The sequence below is a fragment of the Crinia signifera genome, chromosome 8 (genome assembly GCF_055691185.1).
Source record: "Crinia signifera chromosome 8, ASM5569118v1, whole genome shotgun sequence".
In the NCBI taxonomy this organism is placed as follows: domain Eukaryota; kingdom Metazoa; phylum Chordata; class Amphibia; order Anura; family Myobatrachidae; genus Crinia; species Crinia signifera.
Window position 1 is genome coordinate 101,410,709 of NC_139224.1, and position 21,229 is coordinate 101,431,937.

Sequence of the window (21,229 nt, forward strand, 5' to 3'; positions counted from 1 at the left end):
CCTGATGGGCACCAAGGTTATGTCACTTAAGAAGCCATGGATTGGCGGGGTATACCACTCGTCCCATACTTCCTCCTCCCGGGGAGTGGCAGTCCTGATTCGCAAAAATGTTCCTTTTAGTGTGGAGAAGGTTAAGACTGACAAGTGGGGCAGATATGTGTTTTTGCTGTGCGCTGTACACTCCATCCCCCTGTTGCTGCTTGCCATATATGTACCCCCCCCTTATTCGGCCGAAGTACTTAAACAGGCCGCAGAATTTGTTGCAGACTGCCCTGACACACCCATCATTAGCGTGGGGGACTATAACAATATCTTAGACCCGACACTAGATGTACACCACGCCTCCAGAGTGCTGGTGAGGTCTGGACACAAACAGTTCAGGGCAATGGTGGAGGGCATGGGTCTGGAGGATGCATGGCGACATAGACATCCCACTGCCAAACAGTTCTCGTGTTTCTCCTCCACGCACTCCACCTTCTCTAGAATTGACCTGGCCTTGGTGTCTCGATCCCTCCTCCCCGGTGTCCACTCTGTCGGCTATGAACCCAGAGGCATATCCGATCACTCGCCCCTGACCCTTGATGTTCAGCTGGGAGGCGACAGAGGCCAGTCATTTTGGAAACTTAACAAGTTCTGGTTGGAGGGTCTAGGCACTGGAGAAGACCTGGTGGGTGCTTGGGGGGAGTTCCTGGAACTAAACAGAGACACGGCATCGGTAGCAGTGGTGTGGGATGCCTTCAAGGCCCACACCAGAGGCTCACTGATACAGAAAATAGCTGCCCTTAAAAAATCATATAAACAGAGAGAAATGGAATTAGAATCCACATGCCAACATAGGGAGGAACAATACCTGAAGGATGGCCTGGATTCGTCCAGGCGCCAGTGGCTACTTGCACAGGAGGCGTGGGTGGAGTGCCTTGAGGAAAAAGCCAAATATAAACTACTTTACACTAGACACTCTCAATATGCATTTGGGGACAGGCCCGGCAGCTACCTGGCGCGGCTGGCTAACTCAGAAAGATCTAGTAACACCGTGTGCAGGATCTTGTCCCCCCAGGGAGTCTCGTACACAAACACTCAGGATATTGTGGGTCAATTCGTAGACTATTACCAAACCCTATACAGCTCCAAGTTGATCTACGATGCCCAGGCTATACAGGACTACTTAGATCAAATTGATATGCCCTCACTGACATCGGAGGACAGGGAGGCTCTTGATATGCCCCTCCGGGTGGAGGAGGTGGAGATAGCCATCAGATCATTCCCAGCTGGCAAGGCCCCAGGCCTTGACGGCCTCCCTATAGACCTCTACAAAAAACATATTTCGTTCTATGCCCCTATTTTATTGAACTTATATAATGAGGTGTTTACCCACGGCTCCCTGCCTCAATCCATGCTCGAAGCAAATATAGTGGTACTGTTGAAGCCGGATAAGAATCCATGCTTAGTGGAGTCATACAGGCCCATCTCCCTGATCCCCACAGACATAAAAATTCTTGCCAAAATACTCTCACTTCGCCTCAACACGGTGATCTCCAAAATTATCCACAGCGACCAGACTGGCTTTATGCCAGGCAAGTCCACCATGATCAACGTACGTAGGCTTTATACCCATTTGCAGAACCCGCGCGGGGATGCGGACACTTCAATTGTGGTCTCACTAGACGCAGCCAAGGCATTTGACTCAATTGAGTGGGAATTCCTTTGGCATACCCTGACAAAAGTGGGGATTGGCCCTACATATATTAGATGGGTTCGTATGTTGTATGCCTCCCCGCGAGCTAGGGTTTCTGTAAATGGGTTCGTGTCCTCCTCATTCAATCTAGAGAGGGGAACACGCCAGGGATGCCCCCTATCGCCCACTCTGTTTGCTATCGCGGTGGAACCCCTGGCCTGCCTGATACGTATGTCACCAGCGGTCAAGGGGTTTAGGGTGGGACGACTGGAGGAAAAAATTGCGCTATATGCGGATGACATTTTGCTATTCATCTCCAGATACGCTGCCTCTATGCCTCCCTTGTTAGAAATAATTGACACGTTCGGCACTTATTCTGGCCTAAAAATTAATTGGGATAAGTCCTGTGTTCTACCATTCTCAGGGGACGTCCCAGCAAATCCCGCAATCCAGCTTCCCCTCCAGTGGGTTAACTCTTTTAAATACCTGGGGATCTGCATCTCTAATACACCGTCCCAGTACGTTTCCCTTAATGTTCAACCCCAACTGGCCTACCTGCACTCTAGGATCGCAGTCTGGGGGAAGCTGCCCCTAACCGTTTCAGGGAGAATAAGCCTCATTAAGATGACGGCCCAGCCTAAGCTCCTATATATATTGCAACACTCCCCGATATATATACCCCTCCAGACATTCAGGAAGATAGAGAGCCTGCTCTCTTCTATTATTTGGGCCGGCAAGAGGGCACGTATTAAGCTTAATACCCTTACAATGACACGCGAATGTGGCGGCATGGCTGTCCCCTCCTTCCGTCTCTACTATATCGCAGCGCAATTGGCGCAGCTGGTGGATTGGGTCGGCGAGGACGTGGCGGACCTGCTGCCCACAGTACTCATTTCAAATAGGTTGCCAGGTATGTCTCCATTGCAGTTGTTGCTAAGCGACAACGTACAGCTAATAAAGATGCCAATAATTAAACAAGCGATCCTGGTGTGGCGACAATCCGGTCGACTCCTGTCAACAAAGGGACATGACCCTGACACCCCCCTGGATGGCACTAGAGCATTCCCGGAATTACAGGGCCTTCAGATTAGGGAGTTCTGGGGCACATGGGGCATCACCTCGATTGGCCAAATTTATTCAAATAACATACTTAAATCTTTCCAACAAATTAAAGACGAATACCAGGTGCCAAATATACACTTTTTCCGCTACCTCCAGCTTCGACATGCCTGTCAGACACAGTTCCCTGGTGACCCCCCGGCGTTCAGCGGCTCGCCTGTTAGGAGTCTGCTGGCGTCGACGGGGCCCCCTGGGGCTGTCTCCAGATTCTATGCGGCCCTGCTTGCGGCGCACCATGCCCCTGGCCTGCCCTCCATTAAGGAGGCGTGGGAGCAGGATCTGGGCCCCATTACTGATGAGGACTGGGAGACAGCACTGAGCAGCCCGCGCATCTCCACCACATCCTCTAGATACCAGCAGGTGCAATTATATGTGATGCATAGGGTTTATTTGACTCCCATTAGGTTGTGCAGGATGGGGGGTAGGACTGACTCCAGATGCCCTAAGTGCAGCTCCCCAGGGGGCACGTTTTGGCACCTGCTGTGGAGCTGTCCAATAATCACATCCTTCTGGCAGGAAATAATTTCCTCTATTGTCTCCACGGGTGTTCCCCGTGACATTCTCACCCCACGACTATGTATTCTGGCACTATTAGAGGTGGACGGGCCAGATAAATATATGCTAAGATATGTGACCAACCTATGTGCGCTTGCCAAGGTATGTGTGGCTAGAAAATGGCTCGCATCAGAGGGTCCTACCTTGCGAGAGTGGACGGGTTTGACTAACCTGGTGATCAGACATGAAAAATTTATATATGCTGCCAGGGGCTCCAAAAAAACTTATCACAAAATATGGGACCGATGGGCTGACTCGCCCCTCATGCGTCAGTCTGACTAGGCTCTATCGAGCATTGTGAACGTATATTTGGTAAGGTAACACTACATGGGGCACGGGCTGAGTGGGAACATGTAATCACGTGTTTCTGACTAACAATACACAAGTAGACACTCTATAAACACACAAGATGGGCTGTCATGCTTTATTCAGCAATCCAAATCCTATAATACATTACATGGTTCTGGGAAATAAATGCGTTTATTGTTTCTTGATAATATGTCTGTCCAAGGTATCTCCAGACTAGATGGTAAAAAATAAAAAACCTAAAGAATGTATGTAAATGATGATGGCACCAATGGGTGGGCCGTGCTGCACACTGCCAGATGTTATTTTGTCTTCTGCCTTCCTTTCTTTTTTTTTTTTTTTTTTTCTCCCTCTCTTTCATCTTCTATTTTTCCAATTTTTCTTGTTATTGCATTGTATAAGTTGTAATATGTAAAAATTTTCAATAAAAATTATCGAATTTAAAAAAAAGGAAGGGGACGATACAGGTAATGGAAGGGGGCGTTAGGGGTAGAGATAAAGGAAGGGGAGGAAGAGTAAGGGGTAGATATAAAGGCAAAGGAAGGGGAGAGGGAGAAATGGTTAGAGATAAAGGTAAAGGAAGGGGAGGGGGAGTAAGGGTTAGATATAAAGGTAAAGGAAGGGAAGGGGTAGTAAGGGGTAGAGATAAAGGTAAAGGAAGGGGAGGGGGAGTAAGGGTTAGAGATAAATGTAAAGGAAGGGGAGTAAGGGGGCAATAAAGGTAAAGGAAGGGGAGAGGGAGAAAGGGTTAGATATAAAGGCAAAGGAAGGGGAGAGGGAGAAAGGGTTAGAGATAAAGGTAAAGAAAGGGGAAGGGGAGGGGGAGTAAGGGTTAGATATAAAGGTAAAGGAAGGGAAGGGGGGAGTAAGGGGTAGAGATAAAGGTAGGGGAGGGGGAGTAAGGGTTAGAGATAAATGTAAAGTAAGGGGGCAATAAAGGTAAAGGAAGGGGGAGTTAGGGGTAGAGATAAAGGAAGGGGAGGGGGAGTAAGGGGTAGAGATAAAGGTAAAGGAAGGGGAGTAAGGGGGACATAAAGGTAAAGGAAGGGGAGTAAGGGGTAGGGATAAAGGTAAAGGAAGGGGAGGGGGAGTAAGGGGGACATAAAGGTAAAGGAAGGGGAGTAAGGGGGTGATAATGGTAAAGGAAGGGAAGGGAGAGTAAGGGGTAGAGATAAAGAGTGGCTGGAAAGGTAGGAGGTAAATCAGAAGATGATAGTGTCATGGAGACTGGTGAAGTAGAGATATAAGAGGGCGGTGGGGTCATGTCTGATTGTAGATGAGTCTGAGTTAATAGAATATCTCATAATTTTTCTTTTTTTAACATATTGCATGAAAATTTATATTATTATTTTATGTTCATGTTATAACTTCTGTTTCTGTAGGAACTGGTTAAACACACTACTGATGATGCAGAAAAGAATAACCTGCGTTTGTCATTGGATGCGATGAAGGTATTGGTTTTAGCACTGCTCTATCTACCTGGTATCTATCAACCTATCTATTAAGTTATTATGTTGAGCTTCACCAGCTTTTACACTATGACATATTATTAAGTGTAACATACAGTGTATGGGGAAGTGTGTTATTATTAGTTATAGGGATAAAGTGGTATCATTATGTATGCTGATACTGCTTTTCCCCCATGTATTACTGTATGGGCTTTATCAGCCCTGCTGTCTACAAGATACTGCAGCGATATCCCAGCTTGCTCAGGCACATGCTATTCATTTTGATAGCTGTCAGTGTTGTTGCCCCATTCACAGTCACTGTTACCTGACTGCTGGCTCCGAGCTGCATGGGAGATCTCTCAATGTGTTGTGAGGTTTTGCGCATGCCTAGTGAAGCTGGCCAGTCAGTGAGACACTGATCATCAGCACTGGGCGGATGCATTATGTCTCTGACAAGGATCACTGAAGGGGGGGAGTATTCACCCCCCAACTCCAGCAGCTGAGATGTTAAAACATTGGTAAAGGGGCAAAGCAGGAAGTGCTATAGTGTAACTATACGTGCCACTGTAGTACATCTACCCCATAGGGGTGTATTCAATGCTCAGGCGAGCACGGCACAGTGTTCTCCATTTTTCGTCCGCTGTGCATTCTTCATTTTTTCTACCCCTCGGCATGCTTCCTGTTCACCCTATTCAAAGTGTCAGCTGCTCGCAGCCCCTGATGGCAAGCATTGACCAATGCCGGCATACGAGAAGTTATTGGCTCCATCAAATATTTCAGAGATATGCAGAAAAATGCAAATTAGCCTAAAAAAAGGATTCCAAAGCAGCTGATGTGTGAAAAACTGTGTATCTCCTCAAAGTCCAAATGACGGAGTGAGGCAGAAGAGGTGAATCATGGGTAATAACTAAGGTGAATCATAGGTAGAATAATAGTGCGAAAAAATTATTTTGCCACAATATATATATATATATATATATATATATATATATATATTTTTTTTTTAATGTGGCACTTCTAAAAAAAAATAATAATAATATAGATCCATCAAATAATTTAAAAAATGGTTCTTGTGTAGTTTCACGGCGCCAGCACTTAACTCCATGCCAACGTGGATAGTTCATACCCCCACTATCCACGTTGGCATGGAGTTGATTTTAGATAGCGTAGCGAGCCACCGAGCCGGCAGCATGGGCGAGTGAAGCGAGCCCCGCCGTGAAACTACACAAGTACCAAAAAATAGACTTGAAGACACCAAAAAACAATAAAAACATTTATTTTATAAATACGTAAGTTGAGTTCACCTAAACAAAATGCAATGGAGAGCCAAAAAAAAAAAAAAAAAAGATGAGCAGCGTTCTCCATTTTTGCATTGAATACACAAACGGCGAGGTACACAAAATTTCCCATAAAAAAGCCAAATGGCAGCATTGAATACTGCCCATAGTCTGCAATGTCCCCTGAAACCACCCGGTTATCTTAAAAAGCAACATGAATGAGAGGCATTATAGGGCACTGACATAGCCCTAATACCAAACACTAAGTACCTGATGCAGAGCTGAACAGACATGTGCTTGCACACAGGTGATCCAGAGTCATGTGCATTTCTGTCCTGAAGTGGCAAAACTGGGCTGTAATGGGGTGTTCCCACTTTGCACATTTCATTGAGTAACCAAAGCAGTGGTATATGCAGGGTTGGTGTAAGCATAAATATGTATATTTACAGGCATATCAATTTCACCTGGTATAGACTGCTACAAAAGTGTATTACTGAGAATGACTATTAGTGAACTAAGCGTTCGGAAAGGGCATATAATTCTGCATATACAGATGTGTCCACATAGATCTTGGGTTTACTGCGCCATGTATGGCACAATTTGACACACATTGGACTCTGCAAAAGTCACACTATGATTTTTCTAAAAATTTCCACCTCTAATCTATCGCTTTATACAAATTCTACTGCTGCAAACAATTTTCAAAATCCACCAACTTGCTACATTTGGAAAAACAGCTAAGCCGTGTTTTACATGTTGTGACAAATTGAGAAAAAAAGCCAAGATGTATTGGACACATCTGTAGGTCTATATACAGATTAGGTCTCTCATAGTGTATTTTACAGTATGTTGGGCTGACCAAACCACACTACGACCCTTGCATCTGGACACTACAGATCACTATGAATATTAACAAGGTAATTTCTAAGCATTTTGCCTTGGTAGAGGCTCACCTGTAAGAACATTTAAAGGCAAGTAATCCCTAGGAGCAACTATTAGACACAGGTTGAATAAATGATACAAGAGAGATGTGTACATTGTACGAGCCAAACACTTAGGTATTTTGTGCTCACCGAGCCTAACATGGAAGCAGCTAGGGCATGCTGGCATTTGTGTTTCCCTAGGTGCCAGCATGCTGAGACAGCCCAGACAACAAGCACCAGCATTCTCTATCCAATTAAAGGTAGCCTGATTTCTGTTTAATTGAAAGAACTTTCACCCCAACATACATAATAGATTTATATGTAGAGAATTTTTTTGGGGGGTGACTAGTCGCACAGAAAATATCTGAGGTACATTTTATGGTGGACCCCTCCTAAATAGATCTGATTCAGCTTGACATATATCTGATAAGGGGTGTGCTACCACAGGACACAGGGTTACTGGCACACAAGAAAATAATGTCTCTGTGTGGTGCACCTTGAGAGTTTCTAAAATTTAACTTTTATTCAATGATTTTTTTAAAACTGCAAAATATAAAACACATATACACATGAAACAAAACAATGACATATAAAAAAGATATATAATCCTCACACCGTGGGGCCCCAGGGTATGTCTCCCTTCAGTATGGTAGTTAGCTGATAAGTATGTGTTTTTAGAACTGCTCACGATGTGTGTGTGCTCCCAGCCTCCCCCTCCCTCATGAAATGTTGAAATTTTTAAACTGTTTAGCTTAAACCTAATGAGCGGTCTCGGTCCTGGTAACATACCCGTCTCAGCCTGAAGATGCTGTGTCTCACCGTGGCGCACGGCGTCCAGCTTACAGCACCTCCAGGCAGACAGAGTAGTGAGAGTGCAGCAGTGTACCTTAACTGCTGTCACTCATAGCAGATAAGCTGCGGCGGCTTGTGTGTATTGCTGTTTTCCCTGCCGAATACTGAGCAATCCAGGCTCACGGCATCACACGGAAATAAAACAGCATTCATCTCACTCCCGCCGCTAATTATATATGTTATCCATACCCATATCTGCTAATTAAATTATTTCCGGATCAGAGATGCCGACATACTGTGTCAACACTGCCATATACATTATTGAATAAAAGTTACATTTAAAGGGGGCCATACACATGCAGATTTATCTTCAGATCTGGCTGGTTGGAACAAAAACATGGTTATGGATGACAGTTGACCATTTGCTTGGAAATGCTGGAAAACTGACAAACTGTCACTCATCCATAACCATATTTTTGTTCCAACCAGCCAGATCTGAAGATAAATCTTACTAGTGTATGGGCACCTTTAGAAACTCTCTAGGTGCACCACAGAGACATTCTTTTCTTTCTTGTGTGCTAGATTTATATGTATATATTTCATGAACTTCTCAACATCAATTTGAATTACTTTATTTGTTAAAGTATTGTAGTTATACAGATGTGTCCTCATACATCTTATCTCAATATACCACACATCGGTCTATGCCTGGCGTGACTGAGGTGACAGGTCCTGTGCAATGTCATCAGCGTCAGCCATATCTTTCTGATGAAAATGCATCTTATTCGCTTCCCTATGTGAATAAACAGCACAAGCAGACTCTTCTTATTAAAACAATATGCGGCATGCATACAGATGGAGCGCCCTTCATTCAGCACGGGGCTCGCCAGACCACCCCCTCTGGCGAACCGGCGCTCCATCTAACTGGGACGCGCGTCCCAGTTTCCTGTCGGCGAGGGACGCGAACCCTGCCCGTTTACGCTTCATGGGGGGGGGGGGGGGCAGGGGGAGATGGAATCAGGCAGCCGGGATGGGCGGCGAAGCGTTGGGGACCGGCGGGGAACTCCGTAGTAAGGGGACTCACGCCTGTCTCGTGCGCGCGCCCCCTTCTGGCGGCTGGCGGGTGCTGGCGGCTGACTAATCTAATGCCAGCCCCTGCAAGAATGACAGGCGCTACATCTGTATATTCTGTGTTGGAACATGGTTAGGTCTGCATTCAAAATGGAGCATTGGTTCCCAAACTGTGCCCTGGGGTGCCTCAGGACACCTGCAGGGGGGCCTCACTGGTCCAGGACCAATTTAAAATTATTTACAAAACCTGGTGCTGGTGGCTGCCAATCCTAAAATATGTGGGCATATAGATACAAATCCTGTCCCTTACCACATAATTGACCCTAAGGTTTACATATAAACACAATATAATCAATTTTATATTTTTTTTTGAAATGTCTCTTGTCTTAGGAGTGCCATGAAAAAATTCTGATACTCTAGGGTGCCGTGAATAAGATGTATTTTAATGGAAAAAGTCAAACAAAAAAAACGCTTGGTATTACAGAGTGATGGCATGTATGACTAGAAAGACTGATTAATGTGTGAGAAGGCTATATGTATGTGGTCATATCTGTACTTCTAGTGTATTTTAATCTTGTAACTTCTTTGTTTTTTCTTTTAGGATTTAGCACAATATGTGAATGAGGTAAAGAGAGACACAGAGACCATGCGGGAAATCGAGCAATATCAACATTCCATTGAGAACCTGGTAAGTATTTCCTGCGCTGGAAATAGGGCAAGGAAATCCAGCTGTGGTAGAGGAAGGTCAGTGGGTTCAGCACATTGTGGTACAATACAAAGCTTCACTAATAACCGGAGGTTAACACTAGAAGGAAATCCATATACAGTATAGGTGTGTGTGTATATGTATGTACAGTATACGTTGGCAGCTCAAAACTAATAAAGAAAAAAAAAATTCTCTTTAGTTTTCTTGTAGGGCACCAGGGATTTACTATTACACTCGTGTTGTATTACAAAACTCTCTGGGAGAAAGAATCATAGGCTTTCTCTGCAACAATGAGAACACACACACAAATTTACTAAAGCTTTAAAAAAATAAAAAATAAATAAGAGATGATGTCGCCCATAGCAACCAATCAGATTCTCTGTGTGATGCTAGAAAATTAGAGATATAATCTGATTGGTTGCTATAGGCATCTTCCTTTTCTTTTCAAGAAGCTTTAGTAAATGTACCCGTAGCCTTATGATTATGCATGCATCGCTTTATGGGCAGGTCCCAGTTCCAGAATGAAAGTGATTGTATCTCATTGTAGCCAGTATACCTGTGTGTGACTGTTACTACCTTCAGGAAGGACTTTGTTTTTTGTCGCGGCGATAAACGGCAATAAGAAATTGTAATTATCAGGACTATTTCCCAATATTTAATAAAGATGACAGTAAATGTCACTTACTGTAAGTTTAGAAATAAAAGTTTCAGAGGCAAGAGCACATATTGCTCTTCCTCTCACGTAGATCAGTGCACACTCAGATTCCATCTGCCTTTATGAGAAAGTTGGCTGGAGACGTAAAAATATCTTAAATCACCTGCCTGTTGTGGTTATACCAGATGCTACCAGCTTTCCCTGACATGATCACCTCTGATGTTACCAGTTAGAAAGCCTGCTGTGTATCTGCTGGTATATAATCTTCCAACAACTGTCACTGTTATAGGGACCCTTCTGACTCCTTCTGCTTCCTGATTCCCTACCCCTGTACCCGCCTTGCAGCTGATCACTGCCAAATGGTGAGTTTGGCAGCACCCCTCCCCGTCCTTATCTTGTGAACATTCCGTTGCTACAGACAGCAGCTGCAGCAAGGAAGATGTAGGTTCTTGTTGGTCCAATTGGTAATGCACCTGCTACAAGGCGGAGGTTGTATAAAGCTGGCTACATCTGTAAATGGGAGGCGTAGTTTGTCAAGAAAAACTTTAAGAGGGCAAGAAAATTGTATAGCTACAGTATGTGCCTAAGGAACAACTCATCTAAGAAAATGTAAACTTTTTACTTTACACTTGTGGCAAGTCACAAAGTTAAATTTCAGATATGGGAGAACAGTAGGGTCTTCTGAGTGTGGGTGGAGACTGGAGTACTGGGTGGATACCCACATGGCGTGCTAAAGGGGAGGCGGCCTTTTTGAGCCCTTTCACTGCTGCCCTGGAAGTAGCAAAGTCAAGGTGGCGCTGCTGATGGCTGCCTAGGATCTGTGCCACCCAGCCAAAACATGTACCCCCTGTCTCCCCTGTAGTGCGCCTGTTCATAATGTCAGATACCAGGCAAGTGTTGTTCCCAATCACTGTGCGGCTGAAATCAATGGATCTTCTTGTGCTGCCCCTTCTGTAACATGTTTAAAATCCCAAAGGGATATGTTAAAATGGAATTTGAGTAATCCCTATTCAGTCATGTTTACCATCTACTATGAAACATTATTAGAATTTAATTTCCATTGTAATATTTTTGTACATTTTAACGTGTACTGTCCTGAACAGCCACAAGAGGGCAGTATTAGACCATTCATATATTTATTTCAGCATTTTATGTATGTGGATGACAGTTGAAGAAATATATAATAATCATGAATTACTGCTATATAGTATAATGTCTTGCCATTTCTAATAGGCTTTGACTCAAAAAAATATTTTTGATTTATTTTAGATTTATTTGCTCTCATTCTTGCCATGAGCGATTAGAGCATTTTATGCCTTTTAGAAATTATAGTTATGAAGCAAATAGTTTTGTGGCACATTTGCACTGACACATTTTTACCATTTACTACAGCCATTATAAATCTGATTTTTATTGTAGTTAAGTCATTTAACCTATTCTTTATTCCCTCAACCTTTAATAAGTGAGATTTTTCTTTTACATTTATATAAATATTATAATGACATACATTTTTATAAATGGACTCTTTAGAGGATAAGGACACTTTAGACAGGTAGGTGGCTGTTTTCTAAAGTTAAGGGGGTATTCAATGTGACAGGGGAAATATCGTCACTCACCTATTCATTGCTGTCCATAACGACAGCATTGAAGGGTGTCAGATCTGACTTTAAAAAAAAAGTTGGATCTGTTTTGCCAGAAATGGCTGGGTATTGTCAGGGATTGTACAGGGATTACCCTGTACAGTATGTGGTGCTCAAAGACTTTATGTATGTACATCTTTATACTAGCAGTTATATGGTGTCTGGCAGAGGGGTGCAGTGAGATACTTCATTATGTTCTCATAATTTGAAATGAACAGCGAGTGTTGCCGAAATGGAAGTCAGTTGGACAATAATGAAAAGTGGTTATTGTCCCCCGTACTTATTACATTATGTACGCAAGTGTAAAAGCCCATCAGTTTTTTTTTTTACTGGGGTGCACTTACATACATATAGAAAGGTATAGTGCACTAGACATCTCACCCTGTTCATAATGACCATTTTAGTGCTAGACTTTACCACCAGGTAGCATTTTCTGAATGGAGTATTTCTACATTTATAAATAGTCACTAGTAAGTTTGCTCGCAGCTAGTCTGCTACCTTCTATGTTTGTGCATGTGTGAGAAAGAGATGTCGTTTCACTCACTGCGGCAGGGTTTCTGAGACTCATAGACACTAAATATATATATATATATATATACATCTATGTCCCCATCTAAAACACAAATGGAGGGGGCGCCTGATAGTGTAATATCATTTATTTAAAAAACATGACAATCTATTAAAAATGTATGCAATGATGGTGCCCGTACCAAAGTCCACCTCCGGTGTGGGCTGGCTACCACAAGATACAAATATCCACCACTGGTAGAACTGCAGACACTTGTGCAAGGATGTCACTCACGGAACCTCAAAGCTGCCCGGCAGGCAGAGATTCTCCCGGACTCCAACGGCTCAGCGTCTGATAGCACACAGTCAGGCAGCTCCGTCCACAGCAGTGAAGGATGCGTCACACAGACCACGCCCCTACGCTTCTTGTCATAGGACTTTGTCAGTGGGGTGGCCTGTGTGATGCTCAATCACTCATTTGGACCCTCCCGGTTCTAAAATTTACATAACAGGTGCTCATTAGTGCCTCCTTGTTTCCTAACAACGGGGCCCATAGACCTTTCATAATAGATAATTGGCTTTGTGTTTATGCAGTAAAACGTTCAAATGAGTGATTGAGCGTCACACACTCGCCACCCCACTGACTGTCCTATGATGAAACGCGTAGGGGCGTGACCGGTTTGATGCATCCTTCACTGCTGTGGACGGAGCTGCCTGACTGTGTGCTATCAGACGCTGAGCCATTGGAGTCCGGGAGAATCTCTGCCTGCCGGGCAGCTTTGAGGTTCCGTGAGTGACATACTTGCACAAGTGTCTGCAGTTCTGCCAGTGGTGGATATTTGTATCTTGGGGTAGCCAGCCCACACCGGAGGTGGACTTCGGTACGGGCACCATCATTGCATACATTTTTAATTGATTGTCAAGTTTTTTAAATAAAACAATATTACAATATCAGGTGCCCCCTCCATTTGTGTTTATGATGGTGATGTTGTAAGGACCCCGCGGGAATCGGGATACAACGGAGGGGAGCTGCAGTCCCTGAATAGAATAGAGGACTAGTGTATGTAAGGAACATTAAAGAAGACTGTTCCTTTTTAACAAAAGGACTACAGATGTCAGCGCACCTATATAACTTGATATATATATGATCTATAAAGTAATAATTATGATTTCACATAACATAATTCACAACTGTACTGTTGTATCTAGAATCAACCTCTAATAATCTATGGAAGACCAAAGGTTGATGGCGAGATCAAGTTCAGCACACTGGATAAACGCACAAGGCAGGACAGGTAAAGAGACCATCTGTGTGTCTGTTCTATTTATAAACAAAGTCGTTACCCCATAACTGAAGCATGCTGCCTTGCTTAAATGGGCCGCCGAAATTAGGAGTCCTGTGACCTACTAGTGACTTATTGACAATTATAATGTAATGATTAAAGAGTAAGTCCAATAACGGTGACATGTTTATTCGGTGACCCACTGTCAGTGATATGTTTACCGAGATGCAGGGTCAATCCAATGTGAAATTAGTGACTTGTGGTGTGTTTGTTGGGTCGAAGGGTCATTTCCTTTGACAAATCAGGTGACTGTGTAATTAATATTGTATTGAATTCAGATAATGCTGATGTTCTGTTTTACACTCTTTTTAAGGTATATATTCTTGTTTGATAAGGCTGTGATTGTGTGCAAAAGAAGAGGGGACAACTATGAAATGAAGGAGGTGATAGATCTTCACAAATACAAAATAACTAATAATCCAACTAATGACAAAGAAAACAAAAAGGTAAATTGAAAATGATTGAACAAAAATTAATATTTAAAGTTTTGGATGTTAATATATTAATATATCTGTTGAAGTCTCTATAGTTAGTCTGAATTTGATGTTGTATTACATCTATTTTCTGCAGTGGTCCTATGGATTCTACCTTACACATGTCCAGGGGCAGAATGGCTTTGAAATGTACTGCAAAACCAGAGACTTAAAGAAGAAATTGCTGGAACAGTTTGCAATGGCTTTGTAAGTTTGTAGTTGTGTGTATGGTACATATATGGAGTACATTTATTAAGGTATATTAGATATATTACAGTTCAGGTACAGTTCAAGCATCACATATGAAAGAATAATAATGTACCAATAAAGTAATGCAGACAGTGATAATGTTACTTACTAGTAAGCCCGCCCGAAGCTCATGCTTCTAAACCGAGTCTTCTGCCGTGTGATTGCCTCTGTGTTGTTCATGTGTGAGAGAGAAATAGGTGTACAGATGGAGCTGGCGGTGGTGCGCTCCATTTGACGGGGACGCGCGAGCGTATCACACGCATGCGCGTCCTCGGCAGTGGGTGATAGAATCCCTGACCATCTCTGGGCAGGGTTAGGGGGGAGTGCAGGGAGGCAATGGGGAGGTGGCGGAGAGCTCTGTCGGAACGGGGTGCGCAAGCGTTCCCTACCAACAGATGGCGGATGCTGGCGGCTGGCGATTCTGCTATCCGTGATACAAGCCACTCCTTGCTGCGAAAAATTAAGACAGGGTGTTGTGCTGCTGTCTTCTGTACCCAATCCCCAAGCTCTACTTTCCGCTCGGAGGGTCCCGCTGCTAGCGTACTTGTGGATGTGGCTGATGCCTAGGCTCTGATTGACGCTCGGGGGGGTCCCGCTGCTGGCGTACTGCAGTCGTAGCTGGCAGAATGTCCTAGATGGCACAATAGCCTTTAAAGAACATGTTTCACCACGCACAAGGTGGCTTTTTCAAATCAGGAAACGGGATAAAGGATTATTCCATCTTACGGAATGTTTTTAGATTTCAATGCGGTATGTTGCTGTATCTTTCATTTATGTTGTGTAAACACATGAAATACACACAAATATATTTTATTTGTGCATGAAAAAAGGTTTCAAAACTTGAGACAAAGTTTGTGTCCTATCTCAGGTACTATATTTGAATGCCAAGCAATCATTTTCTTGCACATATTTAGTGACAGTTACATATCATGACCCAGTAGTGCCAGTTACAGATGTCCCAGTAGTGGTTTTAGCGGGAAAAAAAGTACATTCTGCAAACTATGGTTTTCAGAATAATTTGGATAACTGATATTTGGATAAGGGATTCTCAACCTGTATATATATTCCATGGACAAAAAAAACTTATGCTTTCACATGTCCCATTAAGGCTTCTTAGAAATTTTACAAAACTACTAATTTTCTACCACTCAGACTAAATTTTTAAAAAAAAAAAGCAAATAAATTCCAATCATTAAGACTGACACCTTAATGAATGTGTTTCTTGCACAATACAGATATGGTATGCCATCATACCCTGTAGTTAACTGCAGATTCAGTACTCTTACAGACTGATTGCTGTCACTCACACAATGGTTGAGCTGCTTATACACAGAATTGTGTGCTCATTGGAATAAACACACACAGTCTATGAAATCTTCGGAACCAACTGACCCATTTACATGTAGGCTTCGTATGATTTTGGTCCCGTGAAACTGGGCCGTTTGGTTCCAGAGAAATCTGTCCTCAAACAACATGAACAGCAATGAAATTACATTTCAGAAATGAAAAAAATTGGTTTACCCGCAATATCTCTAGAACCAATGAACCCATATGGACCAGGTATCAGATTGAAGGCCCAGCGATTTGGGTTCAACTGAGATCAACCTCGAGCTTCTGTGATGCCGTAGGGGGAACTGGCAGCCGTTGGAACCGGGTGGAGGTCGTAGCAGTTCCCATGTCAGTGGCGTAGCTATAGCTCCGCAGCCCCTGCGGTGGCGGGGAGACGCAGAGAACATGTGGGCGCCGGGGGTCTGCGGGGCTATAGTTACCACTTACTCGCTGCTGTCTGGTGCCCTGCCGTCACGGTCCCGTATCTCCCGGCGCCGGCTCCTGCTGCTATAATGAAAACGGACTCTTAGAAAATGGCTGCCCCCATACTGCAGACAGTTTTCTGTCTGCAGTATGGGGGCAGCCATTTTCTAAGAGTCCGTTTTCATTATACAGCAGGAGCCGGCGCCGGGAGAGACGGGACCGTGACAGGCAGATGCGGCCGGGCAGGTAAGCCGAGGGGAGGGGGGGCGCCGAAAAAATATGCGGCGGGGGGGGCGACAATTAGGTAGTTACGCCACTGTCCCATGTTATTATATGGGGAATACATTCCAGTTTGCCTGGCGGTATCTCCAGTTCCCTGGGGGGGGGGCGGCTAGCGACGCAGGGCTGGGCTCATTGGAAAGCCCTGGCCCTCAGCTACAAAATGGGCCCATTGTTAATCCATCCCTGCTGAGACCATAGACAAAGAGAAAAGAGACTGGCCCCTGAGAGATGCATGCAAACCAAACCAGTTCCCCACATAAATCTGCAGTGACTAAAATCAAGAGAGAGGAGTGGTTAAAGCTTCCTGAGAGAGAGGTCATGTCAAGCGTGACACACACAATCCCCGCCCCATATCAATACAGCAGCGGCTCAGATCACATAAACAACAGCGGTTATGTGCCACTGGAATTAGTCGGCATCAGCAATGTTAATTAACAATTCATCAGCTTCTTGCCTTGTGTTCTGTTGATGGATTGTTAATAAACTGTGCTATGTACTGGGCACCTCATCTGTCCAGGCCCCAAGTAGCCGCCTAGAATGCCCAGCGGTAAATTCGCTACTGGCTGGAACTGGGCTTGATGGTATTAGCCTGGCAGCTACATTCAGTACCATTTTGGATTTAGATATTGTTGTCTAAAGAAAATATTAACAGAAAATAAATATATTTGTTTTTCACAAAAGGAATAGTAAATGATTCAGTTGGTAGTCGGCAATATTAAAATAAACCAGGGGCAGTGTAAAAAAAATATTAATAAAATACAATGTATATATTGCTTTTTTCTTTTCTTTTTAAAGCACATGTGCAAAATATATTGCTTGATTCTAACCAGAAGGCTTTCAGCTGCTATTTCTGGATAATAGTGCTTTCATTTATTGCATATGACAGAGGGAACATAGAGTGCAAGCACTTTATACAGCATGAAAAGTACCAGCAGTTTTATTACATTATAGCAAGAACTAAAAAAGTTCATGCCTCTATAGTATTCATCAGCCACAAATAATACAAATGTTGATATTGCAGACAAATTGCCAAGAGGGTCCTGTAATCTACACTGAGGAGGGAAAGAAATGCACTGAGGTACAGTAGGAGAGAAAGAGCCTGCAGGGATGGAAAGAAATACACTGGCAGGAGAGAAAACGACTGCAGGGCTGGGGAGTGATGCACTGAGGCAGGAGAGAAAGAGCTTGCATGTATGGGGAGAAATACACGAGGCAGGAGAGAAAGAGCCTGCATGGATGGAGAGAAATACACTGAGGCAGGAGAGAAAGAGAGCAGGGCTGGGGAGAAATACACTGAGGCAGGAGAGAATGAGCTTGCATGGATGTGGAGAAATACACTGAGGCAGGAGAGAAAGAGACTGCAGGGCTGGGGAGAAATACACTGAGGCAGGAGAGAAAGAGCCTGCAGGGATGGGAAGAGATGCGCTGAGGCAGGAGAGCAAGAGACTGCAGGGATGGGAAGAGATGCACTGAGGCAGGAGAGCAAGAGACTGCAGGGATGGGGAGAAATACACTGAGGCAGGAGAGAAAGAGACTGCAGGGCTGGGGAGAAATACACTGAGGCAGGAGAGAAAGAGACATCAGGGATGGGGAGAAATAAACTGAGGCAGGAGAGAAAGAGACTGCAGGGCTGGGGAGAAATACACTGAGGCAGAAGAGAAAGAGACTGCAGGGATGGGGAGAAATACACAGAGGCAGGAGAGAAAGAGACTGCAGGGATGGGGAGAAATACACTGAGGCAGGAGAGAAAGAGACTGCAGGGCTGGGGATAAATACACTGAGGCAGGAGAGAAAGAGCCTGCAGGGATGGGAAGAGATGCGCTGAGGCAGGAGAGCAAGAGACTGCAGGGATGGGAAGAGATGCGCTGAGGCAGGAGAGCAAGAGACTGCAGGGATGTAGGGTTACCACCTTTCCCCTTTAATTCCGGACACATATTAATTACACAGGTTCTGTGGCTGGCTGACTTCAAGACTCCATATCACCTGGTTTTAAACTTCCACAGAACCTGTGTAATTAATATGTGTCCGGAATTAAAGGGGAAAGGTGGTAACCCGACAGGGATGGGAAGAGATGCGCTGAGGCAGGAGAGCAAGAGACTGCAGGGATGGGGAGAAATACACAGAGGCAGGAGAGAAAGAGACTGCAGGGATGGGGAGAAATAAACTGAGGCAGGAGAGAAAGAGACTGCAGGGATGGGGAGAAATACACTGAGGCAGGAGAGAAAGAGACTGCAGGGATGGGGAGAAATACACTGAGGCAGGAGAGAAAGAGACTGCAGGGCTGGAGAGAAATACACTGAAGCAGGAGAGAACGAGACTGCAGGCTGTTTTAGGGGCCGCACACACGTGTGCAGGGGGTCAGTTGAATACTGACCATGCGAGCTGTGACAGTGAGCAGTCAGCACTGCTTGCTGTCACAGCAAGCAAAAACCATTGAATATACCCCTGTGTATCACAGTACATATTTGCGACGCCAAATAGCCATAAAAAAATCAATGATTTTTTTATTCACAAGACAGCCGCTGTTTGACTGACAGGAAGCGTCATTTGTGGGTGTTAACTGGTCGTTATCGGGAAGTGTCGGGGAAAACGGAGACGGGAGGGAGGGTGTCTGACATTAGCTCTGAACTCTGTCAGCCTGTTTGTATTGCACAGTTAGAGTAGGTTCTGGGTTATGCACAGACTGGGAAAATCATTTGATGGTGAGTAAGTTGCATATGGATTTGTAGCTAGCCACCAGTCGTGGTGATTTTCGCAAGCCATTCACAGACTTGTACAGGGCGGGTGTTTACACTGGCGGGGCAGTGGCTATCTGATCGCAGGGCAACTGCAATTTTTCAGAGCAGCGATCACATCACAATAATGCGGCATACACACAGGGCCATATGAAGGCTATTTATGACTGGATCGCTTAGAAATAAAGCACGGATCGCTCAATGTGTATACTCCCAGGCAATGGCAATGTGCGATCCCAAGCGTCGCTATTGCGTGACTAGATTTATACTGCATTCAGTATAAATCTAGTCATCAACCAGTGTTTACTCACCATAGGACACTGGCTGTGACACATCACTCAGCACACATCACTGGTGCATCGCTGTGTGTTGAGTGATCTGTGCTGAGCGTTCTGTGCTTAACTGCATTGCTAAGCACAGAAGCTGACTCGCCCCGTGTGTCCAGGACATAAGGCCCTTGGTTTGCACAGAAAGGAGGATACATCTGGATGTTCAGTGAACACCATCCTAACAGTGTTAGTATGAGGGTGGACACTTTTGCACAACAGGGTCTTCTCATCTTGGTAAAACTGAAGGACAGATGGATAGTGCAAAATACAGGGAGATACTGTAAGATTCCCTGCTTCAGGCTGATCGAGAAATAAAACTTGAGAGAAAGTTCACCTTTAAGCAGGCAAAAACCAAAGCAACACTGACGTGGTTGAACAACAAGAAGGCAAATATTGTACAATATACAGAATGGGGCGGTATTCAATTCTGAGGTGAGGGGGTTTGTATGGTGGGGATTGCTTTAAACCCCCTTGCTGAAATTCAGAGGACGGCGAGAGTCCCCTTCAATGCAAGGTTTGCCGCAAATGCGAGTCCGCTCCATTTTGTGGTGAGCCCCACCATTTTAATGGCCACCTCACCAAAGGGAACCAGCGAGGTGGAAATGGTGTGGTGAGTGAAGGTGAGGGAGTTGAATACTTAACGGCGAGGTATCGGCACTTCTCACCGTCATAGTTTACCATCAGGTTGCTGTCAGGGGCATTGAATACCCCTCATGGATGGCATTTTGCTGTAAAAAAAACTATTAGCTATCCGTCGGGTTTCAGCTTTAATTGTTACCTGATGTAGATGTCAGTTGTAATTTGCAGCCCTAACGGATGTAATTTTTTAATCTCTTATATAATAGTCCAGAACTGTCAATCTGTCAGTGTGTGTATAATGCTGGGTGGAGTTATACACACAGTCACAGATTGAGCACCTGGAGCAGCCCCTCATATACATGTTCTGCACCACCCCAGCCACACCGCCACCTTCCACAGTTTACCACCATACACCTCAAACCTAACATATATTATCTTCTTTATGCCTGTGCACTGCTGAATGTGCACCCGCCCATCCCCCACCCACAGTATACACGCACAAACACCACCACCAGTGCCCCGCATCTACCACACCCATACTAGCGCCGCAACTGTCCCTCACTCACCCCATGCACCCCCACACCTAAACACCACACACTACCCACACAGGGATAAAACCCACCTGGACAGCCACAGTATCCGCCCACCTGCCACTACCCAACCCACCCCACACTCCCCACACACAACACCAACACCACCACACACCCCCTCCACCACCTGCAGCACACCAAAGCCCGTCCCTCCACCACCCACGCCCCACAGACTCACCCCTTTACACATCACATCCACACCCCGACCGTCACCCATGCACAC

The 21,229-nt window shown here is 44.7% G+C and overlaps 1 protein-coding gene across 5 annotated transcripts in view; it reads left to right on the top strand.

The window, feature by feature from the left end:
- VAV3 (vav guanine nucleotide exchange factor 3) overlaps positions 1-21,229 on the top strand; it is a 222,268-nt gene that overhangs the window by 143,798 nt on the left and 57,241 nt on the right. For all 5 annotated transcript variants that reach the window (XM_083156897.1, XM_083156900.1, XM_083156896.1 and 2 more), the window contains exons 11-15: positions 5,038-5,106; positions 9,768-9,854; positions 13,884-13,969; positions 14,331-14,463; positions 14,588-14,697. In XM_083156897.1, coding sequence (XP_083013023.1) covers positions 5,038-5,106; positions 9,768-9,854; positions 13,884-13,969; positions 14,331-14,463; positions 14,588-14,697 — 485 coding nt within the window. The remainder of the gene's footprint in view (positions 1-5,037; positions 5,107-9,767; positions 9,855-13,883; positions 13,970-14,330; positions 14,464-14,587; positions 14,698-21,229) is intronic.